The 10,853-nt window shown below is 40.7% G+C and overlaps 2 protein-coding genes across 2 annotated transcripts; both read right to left on the bottom strand.

The window, feature by feature from the left end:
- Nucleotides 1–806: 806 nt before the first annotated feature.
- LOC144651693 (uncharacterized) lies at nt 807–3,997 on the bottom strand. The gene is made up of 3 exons (XM_078511640.1): nt 3,546–3,997; nt 2,619–3,272; nt 807–2,347 (listed from the first exon to the last, which is right to left on the bottom strand). Exons 1-3 carry the CDS (start codon nt 3,805–3,807, stop codon nt 1,212–1,214), a joined length of 2,052 nt encoding a protein of 683 aa, XP_078367766.1. The 5' UTR covers nt 3,808–3,997; the 3' UTR covers nt 807–1,211.
- A 2,579-nt stretch (nt 3,998–6,576) lies between these two features.
- LOC144651691 (uncharacterized) lies at nt 6,577–9,864 on the bottom strand. Its single transcript, XM_078511638.1, has 3 exons — nt 9,355–9,864; nt 8,391–9,044; nt 6,577–7,999 (listed from the first exon to the last, which is right to left on the bottom strand). The coding sequence occupies exons 1-3, from the start codon at nt 9,617–9,619 to the stop codon at nt 6,861–6,863; spliced, it is 2,058 nt and encodes a 685-aa protein (XP_078367764.1). The 5' UTR covers nt 9,620–9,864; the 3' UTR covers nt 6,577–6,860.
- Nucleotides 9,865–10,853: the final 989 nt, after the last annotated feature.

The raw sequence follows: 10,853 nt of genomic DNA on the forward strand, positions 1-10,853 counted from the left end.
AAGAGCAAAATCGAATGGAACTGAAATTTCCGGGAAATTGTTTTCGAAAATTTGGGTCTACCTCCGAGGCTGTCCTCTTTTCTGGAAATTTTGGAAAAACCGCCATTTTACACTCAGCTCGAGTTCCTTTGGCCGAAAATTTAGCGAGTTCGGCAGCTGAAAGCAGCTACATGTGTTTAGAAAGCATTCTTAAAACTCCATAAAAAAAATTAAGGCCTCGTGGTTAACTTGAATTGGTTGTTTTTCGTTTTTGTTTTGCAGGCGACAGCAAAGAAATGTACAAATATTTATAACGCGCGTGCAGGATACGTCATTGTATTGTTCATTAAACTTTTTGTTTGGCGACGTTTTCGTTGCTTGTGTGCCTTTTGAAGGTTCCCTGTTGTTGTGCCCACGATGTCGGTCTTTGCGGTTTATCAGTGCTCGGAATGCTTTTTTATTTGCCAAAAAAATTGAGTTATTTGTTCAGCAAACCTGCCACAGTGCATTATTTAAATGTACTGTGAAGATTTCCATATAAGACGCACTTCCATATGCAAATTTTTTTTTGCATTTCGGACAGTCAACCGGAAAATGATGTTCCATTCGCCCATGGAATTTTCCAGAAATTCAAACCAGAATCTTTGGTCGAATGGAACGCGCCCACAGTTTCTGCCCGTTGTGTAAATATATTTTCAGCCCGCTATTAGAGATGCATACCCGTGCCATGCAAAGAAACTACAAGCCAATACAAATTGTTATAGCGTGTAAGCGTTTTTGCTTGATGCAACATGACTCTAAATATACTTTGTAAAATACAAAAAAAAAACAGGAAGAAACGCCTTTTATTTTCTTGATTTGTGATTGCTGTATACACTTCAGTTACGAAGCTCTCACTTTACATTTGTCACTAAGTGAAACTGATTTTTTCCTATTCGTCGCTCGGATTATCCTAGCTTGTTTTTATGCCAGTTATCGTATAGGGAAGATATTTGTTTACAAACATTGTCTTTGTTATTTAAATGTCCAACAAGTTAAACAAAAGAACTCTTTGTTTCACTAGCCAATAGTTCTCTGGTTGGCACATTAATAACAATCGGTGACGTCAACGATATCTTTGCTGTTGCTATTCTTATTGACACATTACAAGGCTAAAAGCGTATTTTAAAAATAAAAAGATGCTGTTCGTATTGTTTTACTCTCTTGAGAGTACTTAAATGATATTTGAATGTTTATGCTATGCCAAAACACTTTAGTTTTCCCAGAGTATGGTAACCTTGCTCGCTACTACCCCCTGTATCTCCAAACCTGAGCTGTTTAACTGGAAGATGTGTCTTGTCAGTCAAGAGACCGCTGTCTTCACGCCATACATAGTTATTTGCATCACAGTTACAACCTCGACTGGAGACTGCACATGAGTTGGTCATCCCGCATGCGCACTTACCACTGCCAGGTGATGCTCCGCCCCAGTACGTCATCTTAGTAGAATCACGTGACACCCACCAGGCATCACTCCCTATCACTGAACCATAACACTCGTACTTGATAAACTGTTCACAGTGTGTGGAGACTCTGGTGAGACTCGCTAGCTGGGACAGGCTTGCTCCTGTATAATGAATGTTACGTGAGTAACAACCTTGAGGTTCACATCCGTCCACGTGCGTTCTGCTCTCACTGTCGTGACTTATCACTGTCACGCCAACTCCATTCTTGTCACTCATGTCACAGTAAACTAAAAATGGTGCCAGGCCTCCTGCGCCATCCGGATCAATGAGGTAATTTCCGCTTACAGTGCTGACGTGTTTTCTGGTTACAGAACACGATGTTGCAATAACTGGGGAATTGATTTTGACCTTGGCTTCTATTATTGACAAAGCATTAGTCGCTCTACAGGTGTAAGATCCTTCGTGTGATTTCTTCACGTTGTGAATTAAAAGTGTTCCATTCGGTAGAAAACTTGAGTCAGCAGAAAGTGAAGACTGTCCATCTTTCTTCCATGTGATTGTAGTTCTCAGGTCACTCTCGGCCACACACGATAGATAAACCGTTGCAAACATACTGGGAGTCACCTCTTTAGGAGGACGGACTTTAAAACGTAGAGGAGGAAATACCGTCAGTTGAGCAGTGTCTGTTACTGATCCAAGAATATTCTCCGCTTTACAAATGTATAGTCCACCGTCCTTTCTTGTCACACTGTAGATTGTCAGCGTTCCATTCAACATTTCTGTTCTGACTTCAGGTAAACTGTCAACTGCTCTGGACCACGTGATACCGGGAAGCGGCTGGCCAGTAGCAGTGCAGGCGATGGTAACGTCTTGTTTTTCTTCAGCAATCAATCGATTAGAAGATAATAAAAGTGTAGGAGCGACTGTTGAGAAACAAGGAAATTTTATTCTTTGGGAAACATATGGCGAATGCACTGAACTAAATAAGGTTTCATTCTATATACTCTTCCGACAAGAAAATTATCTTTCTGAAAAACGACTGAATTGATATTTTGGATTAATAAAGTGCTTGAGTAACGGTTTTCATTTTGCCCTCAACTGGCCTTAACCCCAAAACGCCATCTTAACAAAGGGCCTGTTTTTCAGGATCAACCACAACTACTCGGCACTAAATATCTTAATTATACAACTTACACTGGACAGTTAATTTCGCCGAGGCGTTCACTTGTCCCAGCAAATTTTCAGCTTTGCACCTGTAAACTCCTTCGTCTCCACGTCTAACGTTTTTGACAATCAGAGCGCCACTGGACTCTACCACGTGACGACCTACAGGAAGCGATGAACTGAGCTTAGCCCACGTGACCTTTGGACTTGGATTTCCATCCGCTGTACATTTCAAGATGGTTGTCTGACTTTCATTGACTGTCGTTTCAACAGGACTCTGCAGCAGGGATGGAGCCGAGATGGACTGGCCTGGCTCCCCCTTGTTACCTTTCATACCCGGTGGACCTCTAGGTCCTACCGTACCTGGGTCGCCCGGCACTCCGACATCCCCCTTTATGCCCATCGGCCCTTGAACTCCTATTGGTCCATGTTTACCGGGAGGTCCGTTTGTCCCGGGTCTTCCTGGGGGACCTGGCTTCCCTCGGGTTCCCGCTCTTCTGCGTCGTCCCGTGTTACCTTTTGGTCCTGTGCGGCAGAGCGTCTGATCTTTAGCACAGACTTGGTCTTGCAACAGTCCAAATTCTTGTTTGATCAGTACTTGTACTTCAGAAGCTGTTAGGGTTGATTTCTGTTGTGAATCATCCGTCGAAGAGCGTTTCTGTCTTGAGATTGTCTCTTGTTCACCTTTGAAATTAAAGTTATTTGTTTAACATCGTACACTGTGAACCATTCTTTGACATTCAGCGGTTGGTATGATGCAACATATTCAGCCTATTTCCGCTTTTATTTGTCAATGTAAATTACTGACTTAAATCATAGCTCTGCTCTGTGAGAATAGGGCATAACAATGTACTCTTTTTAATTATTGTATCTATTCGTGTTAGGTAAACCATTCCAATAAAAACATGTTCCTCTGTGAAAATCTTGAAAATCTCAGTAACGTAACTATTAACATACCTTTGGAGGCTTGCCAATGGCGGCCTGAAGTCAAAACATGCCGTCTTTCGTAATTTTGTTGTACTTTTCGAAGGATTTCTGTCTCCATCCTATCACAGAATGTTACTGAGTGTGATATCAGTCGATAATGTTCTTGTATTCTGAGTTCCACGTGAATTAGCGCGATACAACACACAACAGACAACAGCAAGCCTGACGCGGAACACAAGCGGTGCAGTGTTTGTTTTCTCTTCGTCTGATTCTTTTCTTTGTTTTGTTTCATCGTCACTGCAAACTTGCGATGTCAAATTGATGCAAACGGCGTTTTCTTTACTCTGAGCTGCTAACAGAATAGTTCACTGTGAGTGAAAAGACGATGCAAAACTGATGGTCCGATTTTCACTGACGTGTAACACGAATCTTTCTTATCTTTAAGTTACCGATATGAGTGGTAAAAATAGAAAGATGTGTTTGTGCTTGTTGTGAAGATTCAGTATCACAGGAAGTATATCATGATCTTACTGGGGTCAAAGTAATTTACCACAACATCTGTCTGACACCGCCAGTGGTTGCTCGAGTTTGAGGGGGAGAAATGGCACAGGAGGGGAGGGGAGGGGAGGAGAGTGACGTGTTATCGGGAACGACAGTTGTGCAACAACTGGTTACTGTCGAATCTGGAAGAACTTATTACATTTAGTAAATTACCTTCGTTTATTGATCACTATGAATGACCGACAATGCAAAGTGCCAATTTTACTCTTGGTGACATTCCTATGTTCTTCGGCAAGCTCCTAAAGAATCTTTCTTCTTAGTTATGTCTTCTTTTATTGGTTTCTTCGTTCAAAGCGTCTCAGCGTTCGGCGAAAGAGCGAAGCAAGGTACATTATCACTTTAAGGTACTGCTCAATAGCTTTTTTTAATTTTCACACACTAGCTAGGGTTTTTAAATCCAGTGACCTAAAAGTTGAAACCACCATGTACCCGGCGGGGCAACTGTTTTTTTTTTTAGTTTTTTTTTTCTCTTTTTTTTCTTTAGTTTTCTTAGTTTTCTAGTTTTCTAGTTTTCCTGGCGGGGGCAACTGCCCTCTCGACCCCCACCCCTCCCCCCTCCCCTCCCCCCCCCCCCATACGCATACTACTCACACAGGGTTGTTCAACACGTTGAAACTACTTATCAATCGCTTTCATTTGGATGGTCACACACTAGGGTTTTTTCATATGCAGAAAGTTAGGGCCATTGTACAGCGCAATAAAGAGCACGACGCGAAAACAAACTGTTTAATAGCTTGTTTTTGAATGGTTACACATGCACGTTATATTTTTATCAACAGACGTTCAAGGTAGTACATATTAGCACAGTTTAACCAGGGTTATTTTCTGAGAGTGGAAGAGGTAAACAAATCCTCTTCAATCTGAATATCGTATCAAAACATTCATCACAACAGCTTTTATTATTTACTACGACTGCATTTCAATCTTTGTAGGTAAAATCATTGTTCTTAAACAAAAATTAATAAATCACGCGAATAAAAGAGGTTTACTGCCTCTGGGTACTTTACGCCATTGAGAGAGCCTTCTCCGTGGCATGCTCTAAATGTAGATTTGTATTCTGTGAACAAAGCACCATGGAGCACCATGAAGCTAGGCCCAGACTGAGGACCAGATTGCACGACATGTGTCGTACCATCAGGCTTGCCTCTAACAGAATGCTGGGTACCACCGCCATATGTTGCTGAAATCCGTATAGCAAGTGGATTCGAACCCAGTTACAGGCACGCGCTTAGCTTCCTTGGAATTTTCGATCGAGCGCGAACAATACACATTGTCGAAAAGCAAGGTCTATGTATTCGCCTCAATACTTAAATGAAGTTTTTGTGCACTAAGGTTGAAATAGTGCACGAGCAGCTTTACTGGGAGCAATAAAAATAAAATTCAAGAAAAAGAAACATTTTTTACTTTATTTTCTTCATTTGCAATTGTACGCAATACAAGAAGATGTAACTTCACATTGTCACTAAGTGGCACAGAGTATTTACCTTTTTGTTGCTGTTATACTTTGAAGATAATAGGATTTAAACAAACAGTTCAATGATTCTTATATTATTATCGCTACCTTTATGCTTCTAGGAACCGTTTTTGCGGGCTATGTGTTCCTATTTTTATTATGCATTTTCTGCTTATAACAAGGCTACGTTTAAGGAGGCTCGATGTAGCTTTTCTAGCCTAAGGGTGGTTGTTTTGAAAATTAAAATTATCTAGGAAGCCAATGTTCGATTCTTGCCAAAATACACCATAATGATCAAATATGACCAAATTTTATTTTTTTACCCGTCACTTTGCCACAAAGGTTACCATAGCAACCATTGACGTTTTCTTTTGTTCTCAAACAAGCTTGATTTTCTCGAAATCTAGACTGACTCTTGGTATTCATTTTTTGATATGTTTAAGTATAGTAGATTGACTACCTGTACACAAAATTTTAGGAAAATCTGTAAGAGCGTTTTAGAGTAAATCAAGAATGAAGTTTTTGGTATTTTCTTATAATTTCCTTCAATCGGCAATCGATATATTTTAACAAATTAAAGCAAAAAGTCTTTCGCTTTTAGTTAATGGTCTTGGATGGTGTAAGTATTTATATTTCAGTGAAAGTAACTGTGCTCAAATAATACGAAACAATTTTAAAGCGACTATTTTATATTAAAACGGTGTTTTTCTGAAATTTTTATTCTTGATTTACTTGAAAGCGCTCTTACAGATTTTTCTAAAATTTCGTCAACAGTTAGTCAATCTACTAAACTTTAACATATAAAAAATGAATACCAAGAGTCAGTCTAGATTTCGAGAAAATCAAGCTTGTTTGAGAACAAAAGAAAACGCCAATCGTTGCTATGGTAACCTTTTTGACTAAGTGACAGGTAAAAAAAATAAAATTTGGTCATATTTGATCATTATGGTGTATTTTGGCAAAAATCAAACATTGGCTTCCTAGATAATTTTAATTTTCAAAACAACCACCCTTAGGCTAGAAAAACTACATCGAGCCTCCTTAAAGGTGTAACAAAGAAATGATGACCATTGTTTTTAATTTTCCGATTATTACTTTTTCTGACAGTTTATTCTTTTCATTTTGGAACTTGAAAATGGTGTCATGACGACTCCGAAACGTCGTTCGATTTTATCGTTTATTTTCACTTGCCTTGTATGTCTAAACCTGTGCTTATAAGGATGATTAGAAAGCTACACTTAAAGTTGTAACAGAAAGTGATGGAGACCATTGCGAATATTACCATAACTGTTGTTGCTTTCTTTGAGAGTACTGTAACTGTTTTTAAATGTCTATGCTATGCCATAGCACTTTAGTTTTCCCAGCGTGTGGTAACCTTGCTCGTCATTTTCACCTATATCTCCAAACCTGAGCTGTTTAACTGGAAGATGTGTCTTGTCAGTGAGGAGACCGCTGTCTTCACGCCATACATCGTCATTGTTATCACAGTTACAATTACGACCATTTACACATGAGTTGGTCATCCCGCATGTGCACTTACCACTTCCAGGTGATGCTCCGCCCCAGTATTTCATCTTAGTAGAGTCACGTGACACCCACCAGGCATGGTCAGGTTCGTACCTGAATATCGCTGATGCATAGCACTCGTACTTGATAAACTGTTCACAGTGTGAGGAGACTCTGGTAAGACTCGTTAGCTGGGACAAGCTTGTTCCTGTGTAATGAATATCACGTGAATAACAACCAGAATCTTCGCATCCATGCACGTGCATTCTGCTCTCACTGTCGTGACTTATCACTGTCACGCCAACTCCGTTCTTGTCACTCATATCACAGTAAACTGTAAATGGTGCCAGGCCTCCTTCGCCATCCGGATCAATGACGTAATTTCCACTTACAGTGCTGACGTGTTTTCTGATCACAGAACACGAAGGCGCAACCACTTTGACTTTGACTTTGGCTTCTATTGTTGACAGAGCATTGGTTGCTTTGCAGGTGTAAGATCCTTCAAGTGATTTCTTGATGTTATGAATCAGCAGTGTTTGATTTTGTAGAACATTGGACTCTACAGGAAGTGAAGACTTACCATCCTTTGTCCAAGTGATTGTAGTTCTCAGGTCACTCTCGGCCACACATGGTAGGTGAACACTTAGTCCAATCAAAGGAGTCACCTCTTGAGGAGGACGGACTTTGAACCGCAGAGGTGGAAATACCACGACTAGAGCAGTGTCTATTGCTGATCCAAGAATATTCTCCGCTTTACAAATATATAGTCCACCGTCCTTTCTTGTCACACTGTTGATTGTCAGAGTTCCATTCACCACATCAGTTCTGTCCTTAGGCAAACTACCCCCTGCTCTAGACCACGTGATGCTGGGAAGCGGCTGACCAGTAGCACTGCAGGCAATGCGGACGTTCTGTTTCTCCTCAGCAATCAATCGGTTGGATGACAATAATAGTTTGGGAGCGACTATCGAGAAAAAAAGGAGAAATATATATTTTCATGGGGTGAAACAATGGCGAATGCACCTTACTGGATGAATTTTTATGCAATATTTTCTTTATATACAATTTATAGATCTTTTTATGCTTGTTAAATTATAGCCGGTCATGTGCAGGTTCTTTCAGATTTAAATTTTATGGGATGAAGCAACACCTGATAAGAAAAGTTTTTCTCTTAAATACGACTTCATAGTTTGGATGAAAGTACTTCTGAAGTTGCGTTATCTTTTCATATTTCGCATCGGCTAAAACAACGACTTTTTACCCCAAAAGACCTATCTTTACACTGCAAAGGGCTTCTTTTCCAGCATCATCCACAAGTATTTGCCACTAAATATCTAAATTATATGAAAACTTACACTGGACAGTTAATTTTGCCGAGGCGATCACTTGTCCCAGTAAATTTTCAGCTTTGCAGCTGTAAACTCCTTCGTCTCCAGGTCTAACGTCCTTCACAATCAGAGCGTCACTGGACTCTACCACGTGACGACCAACAGTAAGCGTTGAATTGCGCTTCGACCACGTGACTTTTGGAGTTGGGTAACCATCCGCTGTACACTTCAAGATGGCCGTCTGACTTTCATTGACTGTCATTCCAACAGGACGCTGCAGCAGAGAAGGAGCCGAGATGGACTGTCCTGGCTCCCCCTTGTTACCTTTCATACTCGTCGGGCCTCTAGGTCCCACGGGACCTGGATCGCCAGGAACTCCTATATCCCCCTTTATGCCCATGGGTCCTTGAACACCTATTGGTCCATGTTTTCCTGGAGATCCGTTTGTCCCGTGTCTCCCTGGGGGGCCTGGCTTCCCTCGGGTTCCCGGTCTTCCTCGTCGTCCCGTGTTGCCTTTTGGTCCTGTACGGCAGAGCGTGTAATCTTTAGCACAGACTTGGTATTGCAGCAGCCCGAGTTCTTGTTTGATCAGTACTTGTACATCAGAGGCGGTAAGGGTTGATTTTTGTTGTGAATCATCGGACGAAGAGCGTTTCTGTCTTGAGATGGTCTCCTGTTCACCTTTGAAATTAAAGTTATTTTTTAACATCGTACACTGTGAACCATTCTTTGACATTCAGCGGTTGGTATGAAGCAACCTATTTCCGCTTTGATTTGTCACTGTGTGCCTAACTGACTTAGATACTAGCTAGCTCTCCTCTGGGAGAATAGCGCCATATCAATGTTCTCTTTTAAAATTGTAACTATTCGTGTTAGAAAAACCATTCCACAAAAAGCATGTTCCTTCGTGGACAGTAGGCGCACCAGAACAACTGACAAATTACACAAGAACCTATGCTCCTGAAAATCTAAGTAACGTAACTTAACACACCTTTGGCCGCTTGCCAATGGCGGCCTGTAGTCATAGCATTCCATCTTTCGTAATTTTGTTGTACTTTTCGCAGGAGTTTTGTCTCCATCTTATCACAGAATATTACTGAGTGTGATATCAGTCGATGATGTTCTTGTATTCTGAGTTCCACGTGAATTAGCGCGACACAACACACAACAGACAACAGCAAACCCGACGCGGAACACAAGCGGTGCAGTGTTTGCTTTCTGTTCATCTGCTTCTTTTCTTTATCTTGGTGTTTCATCGTCGCAACTGTCACTGCAATCTTGCGATGTCAAACCGATGTAAACGGCGTTTTGTTTACTCTTTGAGTTGCTTACAGATAAGTCCGCTGTGAGCTTAATCGATCAGTGAAAGGACGATGTCAAATTGATGATCCGATTTTTTATTGAGACTCGCAAATGTAACACGAATCTTAATGTTAACCGATGCGGTACAAAAATAGAAACATTTGTCTGTGCTCGTTATGACGTCTCAATATCACAGGAAGTATATTATTTTCTTACTAAGGTCACATTTTTTTACCACACACATTGACCACAGCGTCTGAGCTGAAGCTGGTTGGTGCACGTGTTTAGGGAGGGGAGGGTAAATATTGTCGGTTGGAAAGTTGTAAAAATTATCAGTGTTACACATAAGTTTAGAAGATTTCATATGCAACAATTGTAAAAAGCTACATGGTTACTTCAGTTCATTGATCATTGCGGGCTGTAGATTTCACGAAAAATTGATATTATAACTTATTTCGAACTTTGTAGCCCATCCTTCGTCTTTTGCTGAGCAATATTCTTCTGACAATTCAACTGAACTTTCATCTGCCATATTAGCCTGTTCCAGGCTCTCGGTAGTTTTTTTCCTCGCTTGCCCGCGTTTTTCGCTTTCCCTTTCAACTACCGAGAGCCTGGAACAGGCAACTCCCATATAAACCTTTTGACAGTATTATTAAAGGGTCTCAAAGCGCAAGCGTGGTTGTGGAACGAAAAATCCGATGTCTCCATGTACGAAAAAAAATTTCGAACAGGATTCCCTCTAATTCGTCGGTTTAAAAGAGTGAATAGAATATGTATGCACGTCCGTCGAAACAGTATGCTTGGAAGTGGATTCGAACCCATTTTCCGTCGCACACTTAGATTCCTTGTGATTTTAGATCAAGCACGTATTCTGATCCACTTAAAGTAAAAACAGCTAGGGTCTATGTGTTCTCCTCACGTAAATAAATTTTCAGCGTGCTCATACGTCTTACCAGTGCCACACAAGAAATTAAAACGGTACAAGCCAATATAAAGGGTAAAATACATTGTGTAGCGTACAAGCGTCTTTGGTCAGTATAACAGCTTCATTAAATATACTTGGTAAAACACCAAAATGCAGGATTGTGATCGTATAAAATGTGTTCGTGGCGGCCATGTTGGAGAAGTGAAACAATAAAAGATATTTGTATAAAATGATTTTTTCCCAAAGGAAAATCAATCTATTGT

Source organism: Oculina patagonica, chromosome 4, assembly GCF_052425735.1.
Source record: "Oculina patagonica isolate OP01 chromosome 4, crgOcupat, whole genome shotgun sequence".
NCBI lineage: Eukaryota > Metazoa > Cnidaria > Anthozoa > Scleractinia > Oculinidae > Oculina > Oculina patagonica.

Coding starts and splice junctions, on each gene's coding strand:
- LOC144651693 (XM_078511640.1), bottom strand. CDS start 3,807: ATGAAACAAAACAAAGAAAAGAATCAGACGAAGAGAAAACAAACACTG. Junction 3,273..3,545: donor CCATTGGCAAGCCTCCAAAG/GTATGTTAATAG, acceptor TTAATTTCAAAG/GTGAACAAGAGACAATCTCA. Junction 2,348..2,618: donor GGCGAAATTAACTGTCCAGT/GTAAGTTGTATA, acceptor GTTTCTCAACAG/TCGCTCCTACACTTTTATTA.
- LOC144651691 (XM_078511638.1), bottom strand. CDS start 9,619: ATGAAACACCAAGATAAAGAAAAGAAGCAGATGAACAGAAAGCAAACA. Junction 9,045..9,354: donor CCATTGGCAAGCGGCCAAAG/GTGTGTTAAGTT, acceptor TTAATTTCAAAG/GTGAACAGGAGACCATCTCA. Junction 8,000..8,390: donor GGCAAAATTAACTGTCCAGT/GTAAGTTTTCAT, acceptor TTTTCTCGATAG/TCGCTCCCAAACTATTATTG.